At 36.1% G+C, this 27,253-nt stretch overlaps 1 protein-coding gene across 1 annotated transcript in view; it reads left to right on the top strand.

The window, feature by feature from the left end:
• Positions 1 to 25,693, top strand: part of LOC110800005 (uncharacterized) — a 40,143-nt gene extending 14,450 nt beyond the window's left edge. The window contains exons 8-19 of the mRNA XM_022005298.2: positions 39 to 137; positions 8,559 to 8,679; positions 10,090 to 10,153; positions 12,421 to 12,475; positions 12,544 to 12,668; positions 16,213 to 16,286; positions 16,386 to 16,435; positions 18,620 to 18,706; positions 23,585 to 23,635; positions 23,719 to 23,802; positions 24,952 to 25,002; positions 25,211 to 25,693. Of these exons, the coding sequence (XP_021860990.1) occupies positions 39 to 137; positions 8,559 to 8,679; positions 10,090 to 10,153; positions 12,421 to 12,475; positions 12,544 to 12,668; positions 16,213 to 16,286; positions 16,386 to 16,435; positions 18,620 to 18,706; positions 23,585 to 23,635; positions 23,719 to 23,802; positions 24,952 to 25,002; positions 25,211 to 25,294 (945 nt within the window). The 3' untranslated portion in view covers positions 25,295 to 25,693. The remainder of the gene's footprint in view (positions 1 to 38; positions 138 to 8,558; positions 8,680 to 10,089; positions 10,154 to 12,420; positions 12,476 to 12,543; positions 12,669 to 16,212; positions 16,287 to 16,385; positions 16,436 to 18,619; positions 18,707 to 23,584; positions 23,636 to 23,718; positions 23,803 to 24,951; positions 25,003 to 25,210) is intronic.
• The last annotated feature ends 1,560 nt before the right edge of the window (positions 25,694 to 27,253 follow it).

Here is a 27,253-nt window from a genome sequence, read left to right as displayed (position 1 = left end):
TACTTCACTGAGTATTTTTTGTTTAAAATTTGCTTCAGGTAATGACCACCCTTCCTACTGTCGAGTTAGATCCTCCAACCATTTCAATGACTTTTGGTGTGAATGACTCTCCACTGGCTGGGAAAGATGGCACTCATGTAAGTAATGCCTGTCTTTCTTTCCTTATCTTATTGCAGCATTCTTGCTACAGCAAGATACTAGCATGTGTTTTTCTGGAACCTTAATTTGACTATATTATTTCACAAACTTGGATCACATATCTGTAATTCTTTACAGGTATAGAAATTAGGAATCATTTTAATTCTCTGAGTCTTCTAGCTCGCATGTACATATGATTTTTGCCGATATAATTGTGCTGTTTATCACATTCTGTAATATGTCTGCCTTCTTATGAATGAAATACCAGATGTAAGTTCCAAATGTTTTTCCTTTGTGTTCCGGATAAGGAAGGTTGGAGACTGGTGAGGGCGGGGAAGCCTTAATTATACCGAGTTACCATAGTGATGCACGGATTTAATTTTTTTTTTCAAGTCTTCGTATCTGCTATCTAGAGATGGCCAACGTGGCGGGTTGGGTGGGTCGTGGGTGGGTTTGGTGGGTCGTGGGCATGGTGTAAAAACTAGCCCGAGTTAACTCGTATCGCCCGAGTTAACAAGGTTTTGGAGGCTGGTGATACGAGATATCCCGAGTTGTAAAGGTGTTTTTAAAAACGGCGAGATCTCGACCGGTTCAACCGATCCGAACGAATTTTGTCCGCATTAAACGTTATAAACCTCACATCTACTCGGTTTTCAGCCAAATTCCCCATGTTTTCGACAAAAAGAAAGGGAAAAAGGAAAGAAATGGAGAAACTCCATTGAAATAGAGTAGAGAACTCAATTTTCAAATCTAAAACAAGAGAGGAGAGAGAAGGTAGACAAAGGAATTCATTTTAATTATGTCACGTGTACGGTTTAGGGGAGGGGGACTAGGGTAGGTAGTGAATGGGGCTGACATGGGGCTTATTTTTAAATTTCAAATTCCTACGCGACAACCGCGACACGGTCCGCGACTAACGAATCATTTCCGTTACCGAGACTCCGCGACCGATCCCGCGACCGTGACCGATACCGCATTTTTTATCTATGGTCGTGGGCTAGGTTGCACCGATACGGGTACGGGGACGGATACGGGGACGGGGACGGAAAACGGCAAAATAAAAAATGCAAAAAACGGGTACGGCATGGATTCGGCAAAAACATCCATACATAAATAGTTCAAAATACCAAAAACACAATAAATAGTTCAAAATTCAAAATAACAAAAACACAATAACTAAATTTAATGTCTTATAGTAGATAAAACTTAGACAAAGCACATCAATCTTCAACGAGCAACACATTTTCTAAATCCGGCTCATCTAGTGAGAGTTCCGCAAACTCTAGAAACCCAACATCCTCCAAGGAATCAAATGCATCTCCACCAACATCCCACATCTTTGTATAAAGCTCCGCATATTCTTCGGAATTCCTTGATAAAAGGCGAAGATTGTTGTGAATGAAAACCAAATCTTGGGCACGACTTGGATTTAGCTTGTTCCTCCTAAGTGAGTGAATGAAGGCATATGTACTCCAATTTCGTTCACTACAAGATGATGAAGTAGGTTGCCCAAGCACTTTAAATGCCAAAGATTGGAGGAGAGGAGTTTGAGCTCCAAAGTTTGCCCACCAACTCTTAGGATCCATAGAATGCATCCTTGAGATACAAGTTAAATCCTCAAAAGGTCCACTCTTCATAGAGAATTGAGCATATTCTTCCATCACTTTACCAACATCATCATTAAGTGTAAATAATCTACGAAAGCACTTCATTCTCTCTCGAGATACTTCACCATCTCTATGAGGAGCAATTCTAGATTGATCACCAAGTAGCCATTCATCACTATAGAACCTTCAATATTTTTAAAAAAAAAAGAGTTATAGATTTGTGTATAAGTATAATAATAAGATAAAGAAAATGTCAAATAATAATAGAATATATACCTCGGGTTCAAGGAGTGAGCTAGACAATGGAGAGGAGTGTTGGTTTTTGCCCAACGAGCTACCAAGATTTCATAAACCACATGATAAAAGGGACTAAACTCCGAATTAGGACGACCTTCTTTCTTGTAAATCTTAAGCTTCACTTGTTCAATCATAGAATCCCACATCTCATACACTAAGTGAAGGCATGGTTTATCAGTGTCACAAAGCCTAATCATGTCATAGATAGGCTTTGTGAAATCAACAATGTAAGCTAGCTTGTCCCACCAATCATCATTCACAATCTTGTCTTTCACAAAGTTTGCCTTCCCCATGTCTTCTTCTCTATAAGAAGTCCACTCATCACTTATAACCATGGCTTGAAGACCTCGTTTAATAAGCTTAAATCTCTTAAGCATCACAATAATGGAGGCAAAGCGAGTATCGGCCACGGAAAGCAACTTAAGAGGAGAAAACTTTTGGAAGATAGCCAATCTCATGTTGTGGTTCATGATGAAATTTTTAATTACCATAGCATCCCCATGGATATCAGTGATCCAACTACATTCTTCATAAGTTTCAGAATTGTTACTCACATTCCTTGCCGCACAAATATTCTTCAAAGCAAGATTAAGGGTATGAACAACACATGGTGTCCAATAAATGTGAGGAAACTCACTCTCAATTAGCTCCCCAGCCCCTTTGCAATTTGCTGCATTATCAGTTATGACTTGCACTACATTTTGATGACCCACTTCTTGAATAACTTCTTTCATGAGATTAGCAATGAAATATTTATCTTTTATTTCACCAAAACAATTCACAGCTTCAAGAAAGATTGGACCATTACCAGAAGTAGCCATGAAATTAATGAGAGGCTTTCTTGTTGGATCACTCCATCCATCAGTCACAATTGTCACCCCTTTTTCTCTCCAAGTTGACTTTAGTGGAATCATTAGCCTCTCTACATTAGCTTTTTCTTGCACAAGTAATGTAGTTCTAAGCTTATTGTAACCAGGAGGTTTGTAACCTGCTATATTATGAGTGGCAGCAAAAGTATAGGACCTCATATAGTGTGGATTTCTAGCAAGATTAAATGGCAACCCTCCTGTGTAAAACATCCTTGCAATTTCTTGATCTAATTGATCCCTAGTTTCAATACCAAAACATCTAGTAATTGGTGATTTTTCAGACTTCCTTTTCTTAAACATAGCATCGGAGTCCAAATGAGAAAGATATTCACTAGGTAAAGGAACTTCTCTAGGGCCCGAATCAAGTTTCTTATTCTCAAATTCATCATCAAGTTTTTGCATTTCAAGTTTATCACCATGAGACACTTTCTTACAACATGCAATGCCTTGACCCTTAATTTGAAGCAAATGGGTAACTAGATGTTCGGATTTCATTACAAAAATTACATCGATATTTCCATGTTCCACCAACCGCCCCTTGTTTTTCAATTCTTGTTACAAACCTCCACAATGGAGGAGAACCCTCACTAGCCAATGATTCCGCACCATTTGACCCACTACCCGTGCTACTACCAATATTAGTACTTTGTTGTTGAGATTGAGATGAATCCATATTGGTCCTAATCAAATGAAAAATAAACAAATTCATTCAACACAACCATTCCACCATTCAACAATTCAACACTCAACTAATTAATTAAGATTTTAAACATTAAGTTACCTAATTAATTCATTCAACTAATTAACTAAGATTTTAAACATTAAGTTACCTAAATCACAATATCACATTATCAATTTATCACAAAATCAAATAACCCCTTTTAATTATTTTAAAAACGAAAATAATAAATACAAAAAAAAAACACGTCCAACAAAAATGAATAAAAATAAACAAACTAAATAAACAAACTAAATAAATAAAGAGCAAAAAAATATATCAGTCTTTCAATTCTCATTCAAACACAAAGTTTGTGACCAAACAGAGAAACAAAAAAAGAAAAAAAGAAAAGAAAAAGAGAAGGGTCTCACCTGGCGGCGAGGCGGCGAGGCGGCGAGAGTCGAGAGAGACAAGGACTCGAGGAGAGACGGCGGCGGCGGTGGATCGCGCTTCCTCCCTCGTCGTCGTGTTCGCAGGTTCACTTCGCTCCGAAATCGATGTCGCAACTCGCAAGAAGAATAGAAAAGAATAGAAGACTTGGAGTTCGCAGCGGCCGGCGCCGCCTGGCCGGTGGCGAGGAAGAACACCGGCGGCGAGTAGACTCGAATCGAAGAAGAGTTCGACTCTAACACGTGAGAGAGAAAGTTGGAATTCGGAAATAAACCCTAAAAATCGAATTTGGGTATTAATGGTTGTTGGGTACTTGGTTTTTGTCCAAATACGTACCCACCCGCGTACCCACCCCGTACCCACCCGTACCCATATTCAGCCCACGTACCAGATCCAGGATTCGTTTTGGGGACGTATTTGGGGCGTACCCGTCCCGTACCCGTACCGTACCCGTACCCGGTACGGGAAACGGGTGTTCCCAGCCGTCCCCGTGCTTCATAGGTCGTGGGTCAGTGGTAATTGACACACGACCCGTCTCAGTTAAACTAGGGTGGGTCGAGTCGTGGGATGTGTCGGAAAAAAGGGACACAGTACATGATGGATCGTGGGTCGAGGTGGGTTGTGCGGGTCGGATGGGTTTGATGGGTTACGACTGATGGGATTCCGATGGTCGGTTGGGTTTAGTGGGTTTACATGAGTTTTAGGAACTAATTTGAGTTAGGTGGGTTTGGACGATTAATTATGCGTTAAAAAAGCTACAAATTTGTATGAACTTAAACTAATTAATTTTTATGTTACTCATTTACTCATAGAAATGTGAGTAATTTATATTTAAACAAAAAAATTAGAATTTATTTAGCATTTTAATATACAAAATTGTTTAAATTAGGCTGAGTTTCGCAGGTTAGGTTCGTGTGTTGGGTGGGTTGGGTTCGTGTGTTGTGTGGGTTGGCTCGTGTGTTGGGTTGGGTGGGTCGGATGTGCCGTGGCGGGTTGTGTTGGGTCCGATGGGGTGGGTCGAAATGGGCTGTGTTGAAAAAGTTCGACCCACAACACATGAAAAAAATATCCGGGTTGGGCTGGTCGTGTCATGGGTCATGAGTGTGTCCGACCCACGTGACCCATCATGGCTGTGTCAGGGTGGACTGGGTCAAACCCGACCCACTGGCCATCTATACTGCTATCTACTACTCCCTCCGTCCCTTACAGATTATTCCATCCCATTTTTCTACTTTGTTAAGAATTGTATTGAGTGGGTAGGTAGATCTGTTGTTTTGCAAGTGGGGTATTAAATAAAGTAGAGAGAGATGGTGGGGACCATATTAACCAAAATGGAAACAGGGCAATCTTTTAGGGACAGCCAAAAGGGAAAATGGTGAAATCTTTAAAAGAAAGGAGGGATTATCGTATCGGAGCGAATCAGACTAGAAGCCGAGCCATTGATCCTCTATTATGGTTGTGGTAGTGTGTAGCTCACCTAGACATACAAGGTTTTCTTGTTACTGGCTTTTTCAGTGCAAATGTGTATCTTGGTCATACCATTTTGCAACTTCCCGGTTCAACTTGCTGTTCAAGTCTAGCATCTTCCCGGTTTCAGGATGAATGATGTTCAGCTCTCTAGCTGTCCTTCGTGATTGTGCCACAAAAATCCAAAAAATACAATGGAAAATGTCGAAATCTTTGCAGAAATACTGCGCATCCAGGTTCCTGGTTGTTTTGTTCTCCCTCCGTTCTCTTTTGTTCTTCACGTTTGAAATCGGGGAGTTAAATAAGAAATTTAGAATCTTGTTATGATTGCGTGTAAGACTGTAAGAGAAAGTATTAAAGAAATAAAATTAAACTTTATGAATAAGGGAAAGAGAGAGAAATGAATAAAAAAAGAAAGTGGATATATTTGATTAAAAAATTAGAAATAAGGTGGGTGAATGAATTGGGGGTGTGAATCAATTAAATAATGTGGGTGGGGAAATCAATGAGAATAATTGGGTAGATGAATGGAATGAAGTTAGGATATGGTGGGAAATTAAATTGTAGAATGAGGGTATTTTGGGGGAAATTTTTGCCAAAAAAGGAATTGATTCACAATAAAAAGAACAAAAAGGAACATCAAACCGGGAAACGGGAAGAACTTTAAGGAACAGAGGGAATATATGACATTATTGAGGTCCCATTTTATTAATTTATTTCAACTTCTCAAAATGTGCATTTGTCATTGGTGTGGAGAGACAATCAGTGAAGCAGTCACTTTATGTGGGCTTCTGGGGGGTGCAAGGGGCATAACACTATCACTGTTATGGTTTAAAAGGAATTACGAAGAATAAAATGGACGGTGCTCTTAGGGCTTTCCCTAACACGTCTTTTGATGTAATTCGTTGGACATGTATAAATTGTCTAGCACACAAAGCCAACCTTAAATAATGATGTTATTCTAAAATCGGCCTAACTGAAAGCATCAATTATATTCACCGGTAACGTATAGTTTGATTAGAGTAACACCCTCACTTAGGCTAAGTTTTTGGTTACTTTCCATTATTATAATATAACTTTATTTTGGTGCACTGCTTTCCTCTCTCCTAATACTTCTTTTCATTTGGTGGAGTTTTATTCTATGGAGCATGGGTACGCCTCCTAGTAGGGGTGTTCCTAACCGGGTACCCGCTTTGTCGAGTAGCTGAAAAGCGGCCCGTGACCCGACCCGGTAAAACCGGGTACCCGACTTACCGGGTCGAGTCATGGGTACCCGCATTTAACATTTTCATAATCGTTCTAGTGTTTGCATTACATAACTATTAACCAGATAGCCATATATACAAGGGATTTAAGCATTTAGAAAGAAATACTACTCCATCTAATACTATTGCCCCATCATCATCAAATTACATAACCAAGTCTACCAATCTGACGGCTGGAGGCTTGAAAATAGTAGACTACACCAGATTAAATACCAAATTAAATAAATAATGCTCTGTAAGTTAACTTAATTCGATCCATTGCCGACATAAATCTCCATTTGAATACAATCACCCAAAATCATGGATACTTGGCTAGTAGGTCATCACACAATTCAAAGAGATAAAAATACATGGTAGATGTGGATGTAGTTGTTTGTCGAGGGAGGAGGATGAAAAAAAGGCAAAAATAACTAGAATTGAAGTTGTGAAATACGATTTATTTGTGGGAAGGAGCAGTAATAGCTAGAACTGAAGATTCGGTTGGATCTTACTTGTTGAAGGCTTGGATTTTTTAATTGGGAAGATAGAAGCTTGCTATAGTAGGTGGAAGGCGGAGAGGTAGACTGCGAAGGGGAAAGTGGAAAATACCCTATATTGAAGCATCTACACAGACTACAGACCAACATTCTGATAAAATTTAACGGGTTTTCGGGTACCCAACCTGGCAATTAACCGGCCCATGACCCGACCTGGATGCTGACACTTTTACCGGCTAAATGCATAATTTTGGTGTAACTACCCGGATTTTTAGAAGCGGGTTGACGGGTCGGGTATTACGGGTCGGGTATTTTTGAACACTCCTACCTCCTAGGCGCCGTTTCCCGTACCGGGTACTGGTACGGGACGGATTCGCCTAGGATACGAACCCATGACGAATCCAAAGGGGCGGGTACGCTAGTGACTTTTGGGGACGGATAAGGTGTAGTCGGGGACGGGTTGGGTACGTATTTTAAGAGGAAGGCACGTACCCAACAGGTACTATGAAATCTTAGAGGCCCAAATTCATAATTTATGGTTTACTTTTCCAAATTCCCCAATTTCTCTCTTACCTGAAGTGCGTGCGTCACTTCGTCGTCTGCTCCTCTTCTGGCCGCCGGTCATCTCGCCCCTCGCCGGTCGTCTCGCCCCTCGCCGGTCATCTCGCCCCTCGCCGCCGGTCGTCTGGTTCTTCAATTTTATTCTCCTTCGATTTACTTCTCCAGTTCTCCTTCGATTTTCTAAGCCGAAGGAAAGCTGGCTGAGTGAGGTCGAAATGCTCTTGTGCCTGGTTGCACCACCCTCCGTCAGGGCACTCATTGTTGCCGGTGACGGTGATGGTGGATGCACCAGCTTTGCAACCTTTTGTAGTTTGTTCACATTTGAGCTCATAACAAGACCCACAAGCTGCTCCTTTGTTGATTTATCTATTTATTTAATTTTCTAAGGACAGCTGTTATCGAGTCTTTGTTTTGTCCTTATCAAACTTATTTTTGAATTTTTCTTTATTCAAATACGGAGTTTTTTTTCTTTTTTTCATTAATTTCTTTTTTCATGTACTCCATATTTTTAATTTCGTTAAATTCTTGTTTTTTTTTTGCCGAGTCCATGCCGTACCCGTTTTTTTGCAATTTTTATTTTACCGTTTTCTGTCCCAGTACCCGTTTCCTTGCAACCTAGGTTTTATTTACTGATTTATGAAGTATATCATTAATTCAGCATTCGCTCCCTTACTGAATGCATCTCTCTTGGTATGCCAAATTAATTTATCATGCACCAGGGTCTCTTAGTTTTCTTGGATTCCAAATCACTTAGTTTGTTTTTTCTTTAGTTGACTGGTGGAAAAATTGGTGATCGGTTAATGGCTGAGGCAGAAACAAATCTCGCGATAAATGTTATCCCTACTATATCAGAATCATTTGAAGTACAGGGAAGGGGAGAACTACAACTCGGTTAGTTCAAGTTATTTTTTGTTAGTTTGATAGTTTACTTTCCATTATGCTGAACTTTGGTAGTCAATTTGCACATGTTCATGATTTTCAACCTCGAAACCACTTTTGATTCCTAATTAGTAAATCCTCATCTAGAAAATTTTCAAGTCTTTTAGTTGCAATGTCTCCTGAGTCTTGATATATTTTTTTTCCCACCCAAATAAACAACCTATTCCGTGCCTGAATGTTTAGTCTGTTGGTAGGGTTTTTGTATAGGGCATGTTTGACTGGAATTGATCTGTACTTTTCTGAAATACTCGAAAGTAAATGGTCAAGTTTTAATTTCTTGCAGTTAACTAAAAACGTTGTATCGTTTTCTTGAGACCTCATTGATTAAAATGACCTCCTTATAAGACTTGAAAAAAATAGACATATTAAAATTTTCACCATTGTCATCTGACTAAGAGACTGTTTTTATTTTTATTTTTACTGTTATCTTTATAAATGGGTAGAAATAATAAACTAGATTTTATATCTGGCTCCAATTTTAAAAACTGAAATAGAAAACGATTAATCGGGGATAATAAGTAAATACAACTTTAGGGCAACTGGGCAATGCCAAGCCGGTGCTGTTCTCGAAAAAAGTTACAAGAGCAAACACTTCAAGAAATTGTTTTAGGCCACAATCTCAAGTTCCATAGTTCTTGACCATAGATGCTTAGTTTCTTGTTTAACAGTAATGTCTGCAATCTAGATTAGTAGTGGACTAGTGGTAGTAGTCTTTTCATTATCCTTTTGCCATTGCACCCTCACCAGCTTCATAAGAGGGAATCATTTCGAATTGAGAAGCCTTATTTGCTTCCAATTTTTCCGCTTCCTTACCGTGAATCAAGATTGAATATAATATCAAGTGCTGTTGTTACTAATGATGATACTGATGACATGATGAATATTACTTCCTCCATTTTTTTTAATAATTGCACCATTTGATATTTCACTCTTGCCAATGCATTATTTTAACCACTAATATCTCTCATTATACATTTGAAAAAATTATAAAAATTTGATAATTTGAAAGTATATTTCTAGACGAATCTAACAAGATATCACATGAATATCTTTTTCCTTACATATAAATCACAAAAAATGACTATATAAGAATATAGGAATAGTACTAAAACCCAAATGGTGCAATTATTAAAAAAATGGAGGAAGTATCAGTTTATTACAATTGCTGTTGGGGGGTAGAGAGTCTGTATAATATTCTTCGCAATGTGAAATTATCTTTTGCTGCTCCCACTTGTTAGGACATGATTTTGAGGATAGTAGCCAATAGAGTTTCAAATACTGTAATATTAGGATATAGATCTATTAGTGGCATCAGTCTTTTACTTGAGTTTTACTGACTTTTCAAATGTGTTCTCCATACAGGTATCTTAATAGAGAATATGAGACGTGAAGGTTTTGAGCTGTCTGTATCACCACCTAAAGTCATGTGAGTTTCCCTAGCATAGTTTCTTGGTAGCATTGTGATTTGATTTTCTTAAACTGCTGTTACTGATTGTGAGACACACAAATTGATCCAGTGCCTTTGACCATAAAATAATACCGAATTCCAAGTGATAAACCTAAAATATTAAGATCTTATATCTTTCAAGACGATCAAGTATAATGCTCCCTTTTTCTTTTGTAGAAAATGTTGTACTTTATATTTTGCTTTGTCCTGTTTTGTTCTTCTCGGTTAGTGCCCATGCGGATTCGCAGATTTATCCAAAAATTGTGAAGTATGTTTAGAATAGGAACATTTTCTAACTCTTCATGGGTACCTTGGCAAGAGTTAAGACCCAATTTTTTGAATGACAAGAAATCTATAGTATTGACCAGCTAAATCAAATTCAAAACAACGAAGAAGCATATCAAAACCGAGCTGAATCCAAGCCTTGCATGAAAAGATCAAATCCATTTTTTACAGGAATAACCAAGAAAGTGGATCCAAATTAAAGGCTGAGAAAAAATCCATCAGATATGACTGAGACCAGGAAATTAAGTTGAGAATTAAAGCAAAGGGCAATAAATTAAGAAAAGATTGGGGTTAAAAAATCCTGGATTCTTACCTTACAGGTTTTTGAAAAACTAAGGGACGGGGAAGGTTAATCCGCTTTCACTGCCCGCCATTTACTCCTCTTTCATCCTCTTAAGTCATTCTCATAGCGTAGTGGAAATATTTAACTCTGTGCAGCTGTTGTTCACCAGAAAAGTACCTGTGCAATACTACAGAAGGCTTGGACAGCCCTGGTTAGGTGAGAAATGGAAGAACTTTGGTGGGAAAATTTTGCACGACAAGCTGCCACATGTCGATATTCAAGACTGGCTTATGTTTTTGCATTAATATACTGATAGATTCTTTCTTTAAAAATAATGCATATCACCCCGTCATTTATCTCGGTTACCATATTGGTGAATCACCGTCAATAGTTATGCTTTATAATGCTTGTGAAAAGTCGATATCCCTATTACGTAAAGGAACTCGTTAGGAGCTTTGTTTAAAAGGAAAATCAATAACAAAAAATCAAATATTAAATCAAGCTTTATAAAACATAAAAAAAAAAGGAAATTTCAGCAAAGAAGGAAATTTCAGAAAAAAAGGAAAACTGCCATATTTGAACAAGAAAAAATGACAGACTTATAAAAGCCATATGTTTAAGAGTGCTTCAGTCCATACTATTATCAGCTTTCTAGGTTCAGTTACACTTATTAACTACTCTAATTCGCACACATCATGTGCATATACAACTAGCAGTACTATAGAATATATCTACTTAGTACTTACTGTGAAGTGTGAATCACGAATATGGTAACCATGAATGACAGATAATATGGATTAGTAGGAGTATAATACTGTGTCAGAGAAATATGAAGTTAGTTTTGACCAATTACCTTTTTAGTTGGTATGGAGCTTTTACCATTATTTATCAGGTGCTAATTCTGTTCTTGATAATTCTCTAGCCTGACTGTTTTGGTTAATGAGGCCAAAACTGTGGCTTATAATATGGTTTTTAAAGTTATGAAAAGGTGTCTTATATCATTATATGTCTTCGAAGGAACATCAAACAGTAGTATGTTCATGTGTGAGATGATATATTCATTCACTTAATGAATGGTCGAAAGACAAAACTGAACAGTTATTTAGGAAAAGAAGGGGAAAGATTTATATTTACTTCGATAAATATTTTATTGCGATTCTTGGAATGAGAATTATAATCTAAATATAAGCCAAGTCGTTTGAAACAATCATTTCTCATGCTTGAAGAACGAAAATTTTGGTAAACTGCACAAATGAAACACTATCTTTGTATGGGATAGCTTCACAAGCTCTAACATCTGGTGGTATTGTGGTCGGTTACACATCAGGTCTTATCGCCTCGGGTCATATCTGATATTACTTTATGCGGGAGTCATTGTGTCTAAACGACTCAGATGTGTAAAAAAGTCTTTTGGATCATTTCATCTATTATGATGTTGTGGTCGGATGGATTAAGAGTAATCCTATGATCAATATAATTAAGCAAAAATAACGATGATTTTAGCCATATACCTTACCATCTGTCTTTTGGTTTAGCACTATTTTATGGCTAATGTTTGGAATTTCAGCTTATTTCTGGTTAGGATTTTGAAGATACACTATTATAACACCTTCTGATGTAGTGCTAACTTTTTACTTTACTACTATGTGGTCACTAATTACTTTGTCTGTTGAATCAGGTATAAAATTGAAAATCGTGAAAAACTTGAACCACTGGAAGAAGTAACTATAGAGGTAATATAATTTCTTGAGAAAAATGGTTGTCTTCTAGATAAAGCTTCATTTTTAAATTCTTATTTTAGGTCAATGAAGAGCATGTGGGTTTGGTCATGGAAGCCCTGTCTCACAGGCGAGGTGAAGTTGTTGACATGGGGCCTGTGCCTGGTCATGCTGGGAGAACAAGATTGTCAATGATATGTCCGTCGAGGTTAGCGACTCTTGATCTTTTGGTTAATTATGTATGTGCTGCAAACTTACATTTCTTGCATCTTGTATTTCATGTAAGTATAACATCAGTAACCAGACTTTATGATTATGGGGGGTTAAAATTCATATAGTATGTCTTTATGATCCAGAACTGCAATTTGTGTCCTCAATATCTACAGCTTTTTCCGACAGCCTTAATTGTTATGCATGCTGTTACGGTTTGCAAGATTCACAATCGTGGCTTTTTCTTTTTTTCTTGGTTACGGGGAAAGCATTACAATCAAGCCCCTTTGTCCTAGTGAGGGGGACGCTGTGCAACTTGATAAAGCTATCATATCATGACAGTCTTAGCGGGCGAGGTTTGAACAAATCACCTAAAGTCATAGTATAGAGTCTTAATAATTTAATCAGTAGTCAGTACAAACTACTGCTGGGCATAAAGCAAGAAATTTCAGTGTTTTCTAGTGTTGTTAGTAACAGTTTTTTTTGTGTAAAAATTATTAATATTTTTTTCTGGATAGGCCAATATTTTAAGTGTGTACTTCTGTTTTCTGGGTTAGTTTTAAATGATGTGAAATATGTTTAACATTCTTTTTCCCGCTGAGTTTTTATACAGGACTTTTTCTTTACTGCTGTACTCTATTCTTACTTTGTTTTTGGAAAAGAGGAAATTGGGAGAAAGGGAGGTAAACAAGTTCCCTTGTTTTGTATGGGGTTGGGGATGGAAGGGGAGGGAGCCATTGCAAAATTGGAGAGATTTGGAGGGAAAATGGAGCTCCACATCCACCACTCCTTTTTAGTGTTTAAAAAAGCGCGTTGAAGGGCAAAACTTTTAATTAGGCCTAAGAGAAGCGTTTTGGAAGAAGCACGCCGAAGCATGCTTTTTTACACTTCATTGAAATTCTTTTTCTCTTTTTTTATTTTATGTTGGAAGCTTCTTTTTTTATATTGTTATTGTGCTTTGGACCACTCTATTAATCCTTAACAATAGATAGTGGGCCAAGAGTCCAAAAAAAAGGAAAAAGAAGAAGAAAACAGTCACAACAGCTGGTCCAAGCTTCTTCATAAACACTACGTTATACTACGTACACTTTATTTTTGTTAAAACGAAGAGTAATGTATTTTTGGAAGAAAATCTGATGTTTATATATTTTTGTGGTTATTTTAGTAAGATACAGGGCCGTCTTTAAAGATTTTGGAGACCCTGTTCTAAAATTAAAATTAGGCTCTTATTATTTAAACAAATATATAAACTTTAAATTTGTAATATGTTTTTAAACTGATCAATAATTTCGTAACAATGTATATTTCAAAATGCTTCCATATACTTAATTATGTGATATAATACTCCCTCTGTTCTTGAATGTTAGTCCCCTTTTTTAATTGAGTTGTTTTTTTATTAGTCCCTTTTGAAATCTTTCCTTATTTGTCTAACATTTATCCCCTTTATATCCTTATAAATATCCCAAAGGCCCACTTGTTTACTCTCTAAAGTAAACTTTTGTCCCCATTAAACCCCCCAATTATTTCTCTCTCCTACCCACATGGGTTATCTTCTACTGAAGTTCATGTGACAATTGTACTTTTGTTGGATTGTCTTAGATGCTACAGAGGGAGTATACTTATTTAACGACAGAAAATTCAGATACTTTATTCTGCTTAAATAGCATCTCAATACATACAACATCAAACTTATAAATCAACCTTCTATTTAAAATATGGTGTGCATACAATTTCAATTATTTCGTCAATAGTAATTCAAGTGCGGACAATATTTCTTCATCTCCTTTATCTTTGATAGACGGGATGGGGAAGACAGATTAATGAATAGACAATTTGGTAGTTACAATTAAAATAAATGTAAAATTAGAGAAGAAGTGGAAAATCATAAGTAGCCTAATTTAAAAGCAGAAAATTGCAAGAGAAAGGGATAAAGAATACAATCCGTATTATATATAGAAACACCTAAAAAAAGAGACAACCGGAAAAAGAATTGGTATATTTTCAAAATGGTACATAAGCCTTATGCTAAATCAACAATTTCATGCAATAACAATAATGGAAGAGAGAAGGCGTAAAAATAAAAACTAATGAAGAGGAAAGGCTAAACTGCAAAAAGAAATTTTGTGGAAAGTAAAAGTCACGTATTTGAGTCGGCAGAGATTCGTACTCGGTATCCACTAGCTATTACAATTCTCACACGCCAACCTCGCTATCACAATTATCCGTCAGTATCTGACTTAAAAGATATTTGACACTAGTATTTTGAGCCCTTGAATTTCTGGGGGCCTATGTTGTTGGGCTGCTTGCACATGCTCATCAACGGGCCTGGTAAGATATATATGCATACAACAACAACAACAAAGCCTTAGTCCCAAAATGATTTGAGGTCGGCTAACATGAATCGTCGTAGGAGATCGTCATTGTCACTAATCAAACCAGAAAGGAGCAGGAAGTAAAAAGAAAAAAAGAAAAAAAACAAGGAAGAGAAAGTGGAATTAATGAAATGCATAACATGAAAAAAAACCTTCAATTCTTAAAAATTGCGCGCATTGCGCTTGTTCTGACTCATATCACTTTAGTGCACTTTGTGCTTTTTTTATACACTGCTCCTTTACTTTCCTCTTCCCTTCCTCATCTTTCCCTCCCTTTCTGTCCTGCTATCCAAACATAGTGTTAATGTTCCTAAGAAATTGATGTACATAAAAGCTGTTCATCTTGTGGATGATATGTGATTGGATTTCATTTCATATATTTCTCTTGCGGTAAGACATTGGTCACTACCAACAAAGGCTAGTAGTGGAAGACAGTAAATTCAAGAAAGGCAAGTCACATTAGAATGAGTATATGCAGTGTTACTGTTTTATATTTCTTCGTTCATAAATACTCGCAACGTTTGTCACTTTCACGCATGCCAATGCACAATTTAGATCGTCAATATCTTAAATTCTCTTCAAGCAAAAATTATAAAAAGTTGATATTTCGAAAATACGTATTGAGACAAATATAACAAGATCCCACATGATTATATTTTATTTGACATATAAATCACCAATTATAGTCAAAGTGGAATATGTGAATAGTGTAAAAAATACCGTTGCGAGTATTTATGAACAGAGGAAGTATATGTTTTCTGGGTAAAGAGGATGTAAGTACATACTTCATAATTAATCAAGGTGGTTCAGTGGCACTCAAATCTTCTCTTTGATTGTTGATACAGAGTATTTTGAAAACGTGTTCATCAACTTGTATAGGAAGGACTGAAGGAATACTTGAATTTCAGATTATAATTTAAGTGCTCACATCATTCATATAATTGGACAACACAAAGTGTAGCTTATTATACTAACGGATGTACTTATTCTTGTGCATGGACAATTTATTTAACTTGGCACAATGATCTCTTTCACTAAAACTTATTAGGATTCTAAATATTTCTTTAGTCCTTCCTATGTTAGAGTTCCTTTATTTTTTTATTATTATTGCTGCTTGTCTTTTCACCTATTCACTGTGCAGATAGTCTAAGAGCTTTTTTGTTATTTCAGGGGATTAGTCGGTTATAGAAGTGTTTTCTTCAGTGTCACACGGGGAACTGGATTCATGCACAGGGCATTCCAGGGTACAGATGTCTTGTTTACTCTCTGCTATGCGTCTTGTTTGCTGTAGTTACTAGATTCCTTTGACATTTACTATTGTATTTGTTATTTTATTTTGGCAGCTTATGGGAAGCACAGAGGCCCATTGGGGAATGTTAGGAAAGGAGTACTGGTAAATATTCCCTCGTTCAATTTTTTCATAGAATCTTAGTGCATTTCATTATCTCTTGGGATTACATTTGCAAACAACCACTATTTTGTTCACTATTGTGGTCAGCTTCAGATATTTGATGTTCTTAGTTTTGATCTTTCTTAACTTCTTGTGCTTTAGAAGTGGTGGAAGACCTGACAAACCTATTACGATCAACTATATCTGCTGGTGATGCACTAGCTTAACTAGAAGGAGGAACATTACTATTTTTCTTTGGGTGCTAAAACATAAGTTTTTGCAAGAAGCCTGTCCACACTTCCCAAAATAAGTTAAAGGATATACAGTTAGATTTAATCCCATATTTTGGTCAAAGTTGTAAGTTTGTGTAACGTTTTGTTTAAGTTTCAATTTCACAGATAACTTATATCTCAACGCGGAACACTCCTAAATTTTAGGCCTCCATTCTTCGAACTTCCTAGATCTCCTCTAATCTATGTTATCGAACACTAAACCTTAATCCCTCCAGATTTTGGATTAAAGCAAATTATAAAGTTATAAAAATGGCAGACATCAAAATGTTGTATGAACTCTGGCTAATTCATTTTCTAGGATAGTAGGTGTGTGAAACTGACTAGGTTTCCTACGTGTGTTATCACTAAAAAAAAAATAACCTTGCCAAGACTTACAAAATTTAGGAAACTGAAGATCTTGCAAGCTAAGTTAAATAGCCCTGTCGCCCACTCAACCTATTGCCATTTGAGCTAAGAAGTCTATAAACAATTTCTATCAACTAAGGAAAGCTACGCGTCATTTCCTAATTAAATGTGGAAACTGCCAAAACAAATCCTAACAACTTTTTAACCGGAACTAAAAAGCTAGTTCAGACCACTAATATAGAGACACACAAATTGTAAAGAACTACACCATGTAAAACCCACACCGGAGGGTTGTTGAATATCCATGGACTTATTAATAAAAGAAAGAAATTAAAAGATACTCTAAGCAAGCTTACTAAGCTTTCAGTAAACCATGTAATATGTGTGAGAAATTCAATCAAGTTGATCCCCATTTAATCAAGCACCAAGGTGATTGGCTCATCATTTGAAGTTGATTTTTAACCCTCATCGTTTTTTTTTTTTTTTTTTTTGCTAATTACACTGAGTACTGAACTAATTACAGAGGCTTGTGCTTATGATTTTGAATGAATGCAATGCAGATTCAAAATACTTGATGATCTTCAAATTTGGTGCAACAAGTAGAAACCCTGTGTTTCTAACTCTTGACTACCCTTTTAGTAGGCAGTAATAAGTGATGTCAATGATATTTAGTTTACAATGTAATGATTTAGGAATGTCCCTAATGTCCATGATTGAGGACCTTGATCCCCTTAACTTTTTCCTTCAAAAATTCCTGTTACCACTCAATAGTCAATGCCACCACTAAATGGATTATGGAAACATATAAAGAAAACGAGGTCCTATTCAAGGATGGACAATCATTACTATTGACATTGCATGGGACTTCCTTTATAAAAACATGTATAAATTCATTATCATTCCACCATTTATCAATGTCTAGCAAATGAAAGTCATGACACCTTAGTCTTGTAACATGAATGTTAAACAGATCATAAGTAAATATTGAAGGGCTACACATTTGAATATGATTTTATAAGGCATCAAAACTAATAACGGGTTTCTAATTTGCTCCATTTTAAAATGAAGAATCCTACCAACCCTCACTGAAAAAAAAACTAAAGCGAATAACTGGTTTACTTTTACAAAAATTTACATGCTTCTTTCCTACTCAATGGCCGTTATTGACCTAAAGAAAAATGAAAATTTTCCATTTTGTTTAATCACATTGCAAGTAAAATCAATGCACAGCTGTTTTCCTGAATAGAGATGCGGAGTTTAAGAGAAACTTTGAAGGGATCACAGTATTTTTTTGGTCATTATTTTCTAGACTTGTGCAGAGCACCAATTGTTCTTTAACTAAATCTTTCTTATCTGAATTTTCCATACTGTATAACAGTATTATGTAACAAACTTTTTCTTCTTATAATTTATGAAATTAAGAAGCCGCGCTGTTTTCTTTTGGGAAATTTCTGCTCATCTCCTGATAAATGCTGCTTTCTCTTGTCAACATGGATGTTAAATCATATTGCATATCTTAATCCTGAAGTTATTGTAATTCATCGTACAGGTGTCCATGGGATATGGAGCTATTACAGCTCATTCACTAATGGGTCTGGAAGCACGTGGGATCCTCTTTGTAACTCCTGGGATGGAGGTTATAGTTCTCTCTCCCTCTCTCTCGTGAAAATATTTTTGGCCCTCTATGGAACTGTTTCTACTGGAAATATTTTTTAAAAGGTTGACAAAAATAATGAACTTGTTTGGTTGCCTACTTGAAATCAAGCCTATTGTCTTACCATTGGTTCAAACTCTGTCAAAAGGCTCCTGTTGGCAGGTTCATGGTCTTTTGATATCTACTTGAATTTTGAATGTATTTCAACTAGGAATCTAGGATCATTACATACTAGATTAATGGGGTTCAACTATTCAATCCCTGGATTTATGAAAAAGGAATGATGTAGGGTCAACTATAGTGTGAGACATGAATAAAGTGAGAGTTTCCAATGTGTTATCTACTTGTTCTTGTGCACATACCGCAATACCAGTCCCTTAAACACGAAATATCACTCTCCTATACAGACGACGATTATTCTTTTTGTTTCACTCTTGTTAGCTTACTGGCATTGTTGTTATTTTATTATAGTATCGTATTTGTATGTTAAGAATGTATTCATGCGAGATCTTGTACAAAAAGATGCAAACTTGCCAACGCAAATGAAACCTTGCTTATTAAGGTTTGCTTCCCTAGGATTAATTAATAAACAATAACAATGTATGAGATGCGAATAGATTGAGGAAAATCTAAACCTTCCTCGGTCCGTAAATTGTAGACCATATTTCTAACTTGTCCATATTACCCTTAATGGAAAAGGCATTTGATAAAGAGATACCCTTAGGCATGGTAAAGATCGAAACATTTGGATAAAGAGGATAATTATGGTACTTCCATGGTTCAAACCAACTCCTTAAAAAGACCTTTAATCATATGTGGCCTATTATTTAGAGATACAGGGAGTATTTTAGATCAAATTTATTGAAGGGACAAATAAACCATTTGAAAGGGACCGATACAGGTTCTAGAAATTTTTTCCTCCTTGTCTAAAGCGGGTGATTCCAAGCCTATGGCGTGAGTGCTCGAAAGGTTTTTATTTGGAGGCTGATGATATGGTTTGATGTAGGTGCGCCAAGCCTGTTTCTTGGCCACCCCTTTTTTTTATAGGAAAAAGGTTTATTAAGAAAAAAGAGAAGTACAAGAGGACAAGGTGTCCTCATTAAGTCATTAGTAAACATAAGAAACTAATTACAAATTATCCCCAAATCCCTATTGAGTATGTTTCTAAATTCTGAGATGCCTTAGTCTACAAGGATGTCAACGAAGTTACTTTATCCCATAGTAAATCACGTGAAGTAAATGCTCCTATAAATATCCTAGCATTTCGTTCCAACCAAATTAAGCACGACATTTCACGACATTTCCTTTTTCTCCTTCACCTTTCCAAAACCCACAAATCTAGTTTGCAACCACTCAGTTATATTCAATGGACACAGTAACTATTTCCGCCACCATAACTATTTCCACCACCATACACTGCGTAAAGTGTTCTCCATGGATAACATGCCAAATCACAATGAAGGCAAATATGTGAAGTAGTCACTATTAGCTCGACAAAGCAAACAAATATCAGGTAAAGTTGCTATCTGGAAGGATGGATGTTTAGGGGGTTTAATCGAATAGTGAAGATACAATTTACAAGGAAATACCCTGGAAATGTTCACATCCCTTAACTAAACGGTCAAGTTGTCACACAAATAAATTAACTCTTCTAATTCCGGATCATTTGATGGTCTCCTAAAATGGTGCATAGATTATAAATTGAATAGACGTGGTTAGCGAGTGCAAAAAGGCCTCTCCTATCTGTAGATCCTCCTAAAAGAGAATACAACTCCCATTTCCTAATTTAAGTCTTACTGAAGGATGAAAAACATATGAAACCTGTTCCCTAGGACATTTGTATGTTATGGACATTGCGACCTCTGCATCCCAACCATTGTGACACAAACCATGCTTCTTGGTGACATTGTACCAAGGCGACGTGTGTTCAAGAGGTAGTCTCCACAACCATTTTCACCGTTTTCCTGCCATATTTTTTTAACTCACTCTTTTGTACCCCGTAACCCTCTCTTCCTTCGGGCGACAAACCAAATCCCAACTAACCAAGTGATTGTTCTGCACCTCATCATGATTTTCTAAAATCTAACTACTCGCTCAAATTCCTTGCACCTTTTAGCAATTTCTTAAAGTAATTTCCCCTTGCCCAGTTGTTCTCTATGGTGTGCCTTTTTATTTTAACCCGGTTCCCTTCGACCTTTTTCTCTCTACATTTGAACTTTTCTTAGAAACTTAGTCATATGCTCATGGCTCAAGTAAATGGGTACCTTGGTGTATTTGTCTCGATTTGTTATAACAACTAACAATTGATTTTAAAAAAAAAGGTCCACAAGTATGAAATTTTGAAGTGAAAAGAAGAGGGACTAAAAGTTCGTTAGGCACTTCTCTCTTGATGCTTGTGCAGTGCTTGAAAAGGTGTGCGTAGATGCTGAATCCCAAGGGGTTTCTTCGCAAATGCTTTAAAAAGCTTAGGCATTCTTGTCGAGGCGCAAAGAAACGCACCTCGGAAGCAAAAAGGCGTTGTGGGCGCATAGTTAAATGTAACCTAGTTTTACACACAGCGGTTTTTCATATTAAGATCTGTGGTTCACTTCGATCTAGGACCCCTATTGCCTTGGTGCGTGGTGTGCCTTTATTTAGACTTTTCAAACACTGCTTTAGCTGCAAAGATGCATGCTTATGGGTGTAAGCTCGATGTGGTTCTAGACCTTGTCTCCTTTCTTATTGTTGGGCTTGTCATGGACTTTGCTAACTTTGTCACTTCTTGCTAGGCTCTTCACTGAGCTTATGGACTTGACATTTGGCTCAAATAAACATATTGTGGCTCACACTAGTTACAGACCCCACCTGGGTCAAGTTGTCAGCTTCTGAGTTTTACATCATTGTTGGGTGTCTGTGCCTATGGATTTGAGGTTTTCCCTCGATTCCAGTTTGTTAGGTAGTTTTAACGAATTTTGATCTTTTCAGCATGTTTGACCCTGGACTTGTAAAATTGTAATACTGGATCATGTGAGCATGTCTGACTCAATTGACTGGACTTGCAAAAGTTGTAATACTGGAAATTGGTCCTATATGAATATGCTTGATTGATTGAAACTTTTGGAACAAGGGGGGTTTGGGATTGTTGAAACCCATTCTGGACTATGTTGATAAAAATGCAACCCTCAAACTCTTTCACTGGAATCAAGTTCCATACGCCAACCTCTCTCCTTCTCTCCTGGTTTGGCTGAAACCCATACGTCCAAAGTCAAAACCAGAGATGTGAGAAAGAGGGGGGGGGGGGACTGCAGTCACCACCACAAAGCATTGTTGTCCGTTCAAATAAGGACGTTGGTAATTGTAGATCCAGTCACGGATTGGTTTGTACTATCAATTAGTTGTTCTATTGATTAACTATACTCCTTCGTCCCAGATTAATTTTGATACTTATTAGGACACAAAGTTATATGAGATAAGTTGTTTAGTTATTAAAATATTATTTTATTAAAAACCTAGATGTGAAAGGAGATAGTGGGTTGTTATTTTAAAAAAAGTAGATGTGATAGAAGATAGCGAAGTGTTTTATTTATTTGAATGTGAGAAAGTGTGGGACCGTAACTTTTTGGTAGTGGAAAAAGAGGTATTAAAAATAATTATGGGTATTTCCCAAAATAGAAATGTAAAAACTAATGTGGGACGAATGTAGATGGAAATTGTAAAAACTAATTGGGGAAGGAGGCTTAGTTTTAAAAAGCGCGTTTTGAGTGCGCCTAGACTCAAGGTACTGGTTCTGGAAGGCACCCTGCGAAAGACGCGTGCCTTTGCGCCTTTTTTCCCGGGCTCAAGGCGCAGTGCCTTACGCGCCGTATGGTGTAAGACTCCAATTATTGACAAGTAATAGTTTTTTTTTAAAAGGCCAAAACCACATGACTTTAATGGTTCCCTAGCAGTTAGAATTTACTTACCATATTGAAATGAGGGGAGAGAAAAACCTAAAATTTCCATTTTTTCCTTCTCTTTCATCGACAGTCATGCAAACTCCTCCTTTTTCTATTTTAATGTAATTGTTTTATGTCAGGTGTGATGCACTTCTTTTGAGAATCTAAATGAATAGTGAGTTGTTGGATTTAGTGATTCAATTTAGTGTGGTAATGGTCCTTAATTTTAGGAACATGAATATTATTAGTGGGCAGTAATGGGTTAGTGAGTTATTCCACATTTACATGGTATTATGGTTATTGGTGGTATGTTCTTTTAAAAAAAAAAATAGACGTGCCTTCTCTCCTCTTTTTTCTTTGCTTTTCTTCTTCATTGCTCTCTACTTTGTTTTGTGGATCTAACCTGAAGCTCTGATACCACGTAAAATTTATAATATAAGAAAGATAAACTAATTCATCTCGTTGATTTAAAAGTTATGAACTACAACAATTATTTATAAGCAAAATATATAACTACCTTAAATTAAGAAATATGATTAATATTGAACCCATGAATCCATTAACCCACTAACTATAATTTTGGGAGCATTTCCTACAGCATTTTTGTGTCAGATTGGATTGACACATGATACAACCCTCCAAATCCAAGTATGAGTGTCACGCGGTTGAGATGTTTATAATCATTGTGTTTATTTGTAGATGTTACCAACTTGTAATAATTATGTAATCTTGAATGTGATACATCAGAATCATTGATCTAAACCAATTGACAATGTGAACATTCGGAAAGATATGTCATGACCAATCTTGCGTTTTGTGACACCACCCTTTGTTGATGAAGTTATTAATGTTTTTTCTTTTTTGCATTTGAGTTCCTTTTCTTGCCTTTATTGGCTTGTGAAATCCTGTTGACTCTTTTTTTCTTTTTCTAAATTTTTCTGTGCAGACATATGATGGCATGATTATTGGGGAACATTCTCGTGAATCAGATCTTGATGTAAGGGAAATCTATATGTTCTCTACGATTAATCCTTTTTGTATGGAAACAGTTTAACTGATGTTGGGATTCGTTTGTCATAGGTTAATCCTGCACGGTGTAAGGAGTTAAATAACATACGTGCTGCTTCGAAGGATGAAAATGTGAAGCTGTCTCCTCCTCGTCTTGTACGTAATCCTCAAACTGGTCATACCTTTTAAATCTTAATCATCTGTGCCCTAATGTGAGATTTAGAAGCGAATTGTGATGTCGGTTTTTGTCTTGGCATTTGTAAGTTTGTGAAGCAACATCATCCTTTACCAGAAATGTGAAACTCTTCAGTAAATATGTTTACAAATTGGACGTAAGATGACAGTTCAAACTCTTCAGTAAATATGTTTACAAATTGGACATAAGATCACAGTTCAAACTCCTAAATATTTTCTGCAAAGTTGAGTAGTTGACCCGTAATAGGTTATTTTTTTAATCTGTATAAGGTCTATACAAAATAAGAAATAACTGAAAATAAGGTTTTTTTTTTACTGTTTACCTGATTTTCAATCTCCTATCCCTTCCCCCTTTCCCCTATTTCCTTCACCCTTGCCACTATGATGACTTTTGTCAAATGGGCTTGGCTCGCACCCATTAATCGAGTTATCCACTTTGAGCCTAAGAGGAGGTTCCATCTCAAAACGAATTGGTAGAAAATGGTGGTTATCTCTCCAATGTGGGACAACTCACTATGTGCATATATATCATGGGGTTTCAACACTTCCCCTCACATGTGGGTTGCCCTTAGTATTTAGCATACTGGGCTTTTTTTCACCACTCTCCAGTTCCAATGTTACAGGCCCAAATTTTAATTTCACCCAACCTGAGCTCTGAAACCATGTAGAATGAAATAAAGAGGAAAAAACAGAAGACAGCAGAAATGCAACATGATTGGATCTTTTATATTTTATCTTTAGAGGTGGCCAGGAGGGATGTCGTTGTTCGCGTCTTTGAGACTTGAGAGTGACCAAGATGTTTCAAATTGCAGATTGCCTACGTATATTAAACTTCTAACGATCGAAATTTGTAATGCCATGCCTGTTATCTTGAACTGGCTCATATATTAGAGGTGGAGAAGAGACTGGGCTTGGGTGTAAAACGAGAAAAATGCAGCAAATATAAGAAAAAATGGTGTTTGTATTGTATAGACTGTGTAGCTAATTTTACTAACCCCCCTCCACCCTTCCCCATCTGAAAAATAAAGTCGATTTCATTGTAGGAGTTGTTATTTCGTCTTGATTGATTTTCAAATATAAGTGTTAATGGTTCTGTGGATATGTTTGCAGATAACTCTAGAAGAAGCAATTGGTTATGTGCAGTCTGATGAATTGATAGAGGTGAGCGAGATCTTTAGATTAGCTTGACTTGATCATCTGCAATCTTGAAAACTTGGCTACTGGGGGACTTAATTCCTCTACAAATTTGATTGAATTTAGAATTCAGATATTTCAGTCCGCAGTAATTCAGTCCATCTAATTAAAAGGATGATGTTTTTTTTTTTTGAGGCAGAAAGCATGATGTTTCTAACAAATCTTTTTCTTGCAGGTTACCCCCAAAACAATTCGATTACGGAAAAAATATCTTGATGTAAACAAACGTAAAACAATGAGCAAAAAGCCCAAAGAATGAATTCTAGTCAATATCCGATGATAACCAGGGATATGAAACTTTTTGAATTGGGATGAACCATATTCTTGCTGGTACTTTGTCAGAGGGATTGGCTTGAAGGGCCATCAATCGGAGGCAAGTGAAGAGCAATTGAGATTAAAGTCCAAGGACTGAAGTTCCCCCACTTGTTCCTGTATTTTATTAGGGATGACACCTCTAGTTATGAGGATGAGTCTAGTTTTTGGTATAGGAATTTTGTTGTTGTTTTACAATCATTTTTGGAAATAACTGAAAAGCAATTCATCACTTGTATCAAATTTAAATTAATGCCAATAAAATTACAAACAGATGGTTCGTATACATGTAAACCAAGAAAATTGGAGTATCAAGTTAAGTTATAATTTGGATGTTAGCTGTTGATTTGTCATGTGTCTAATCTTTCAACTTTCTTCTCTAGTCTCCGCTTGTCTTTTCTATTTTATACAAGGATATGTCACGGTTATGAAGCTAAGCTAAGTAATAATCCGTTTTCCGATTATAATGTTGGAATACCATGTATTTTTATGAATTTGTAAATGTAATTTGTTTGTTTATAGAGTACTAGTCTTATATACATGCATTATATAAAAGCTAAAAATTGTGTTATGACAACTAATCATAATAAATAGTATGCTAGAAAAATTGTTTAAAAAGTTCATATTAAGAAAAAAATTAGATATCTTTAGTTAAAAGCATTTACATAGTTTAATAACGAAATATACAAAAAATCTAAATTGTAGTACTAAAGTAAAGGAAATTAACATATAAAGAGTTTTTTTAGAGAAATTGGGAAGACGGATTTCGGAAATTGATGACTTATTTCTTAGAGAAATTTGAGATTTCCGAAATTAGGTTTTGATAGCGAGTAGAGAAAGAATGACGTTGAGTGGATTATTTGGATTGCAGCATTGAGCATCGTTCCACTATTTGATTGCAGCATACGGAGTAGTGTTTTTTATGAATTTATAATGGAGAGAATTGAGGGGCTATGAATAAAATGGAGAGAAATAAGAGCTTTTGTCATCTTTTCCCAAGTTATTAGCAATTTAACATTAACAAACATACATTAAAGAAGAGAAAATTAAAGCTCTGTTCTGTTCGACTTATTTTGACTTATTTCAGACAAAACAAGTTCAGTTAAGTTCAGTTAAGTTCAGCTAAATTAAGATAATATAAGTTCAGAAAAAAAAAAGTTTTTTTCAGACATTTTCGCAAACAAATAAGTGTATTTCAAACAAAAGAAGTGTTTTCAGATAAAATAAGTTAAGATAAGTTTAGATAATATAAGTTCAGTCAAAATAAGTAGAATAGAACGGAGTCTAAGGGGTAATTGATTGACTTTTTGATTTTTTATTTTATTTTGATTTTTTATTTTTGTGTCATTACGGTGGGTTAGTTTGCTGTAATTAAGGATTTGGTAAAAAAATCCTTCTTTAATTCATAGCCTTGATTTTGGTGGTTTAAGTTTGTTGTAATTAAATATTTGGTAAAAAAAAATTATTTTTTAATTTTGAGTTTTTGCTAGTTGTTACTTTGTTGTTTCATTATTGGCGTAATTTGTGGTTGGGCTTACGTAATCTCTCCTGTAATTAAGTTAATTTTTTGTAGTTTTCCTTATTTATTTCTGACTTTTTCCCTTTATGACGTTATGTTGTAGCTATTGACTGATTTTCTTTTTTCCTTTTTATTGTATCTAATACATATTGTTAATATAATTTATGGTTAGTAGAAGCATGTTAATCTTTTCTACAGGGGGACACAAAAGGTGTAATTGAAGGAAATAATGCCCTTGGTCTAAGTATGCATTCTATGTTAAGTCTAATAAATGCGGTTCAGTATTAATTAACAAGTTAATAATTCAGTGAGATCAAGTGAGCTGAATGCCTAGCTAGAGGCCGCTTCAGTTCAAGTGGAATTAATAATATTAATCCACAGCTTACT

The sequence above is a fragment of the Spinacia oleracea genome, chromosome 4, assembly GCF_020520425.1.
Source record: "Spinacia oleracea cultivar Varoflay chromosome 4, BTI_SOV_V1, whole genome shotgun sequence".
NCBI classification, from domain to species: domain Eukaryota; kingdom Viridiplantae; phylum Streptophyta; class Magnoliopsida; order Caryophyllales; family Amaranthaceae; genus Spinacia; species Spinacia oleracea.
Note: the sequence above shows the minus strand (reverse complement) of the source record. Positions and strands in the feature narration are given on the sequence as shown.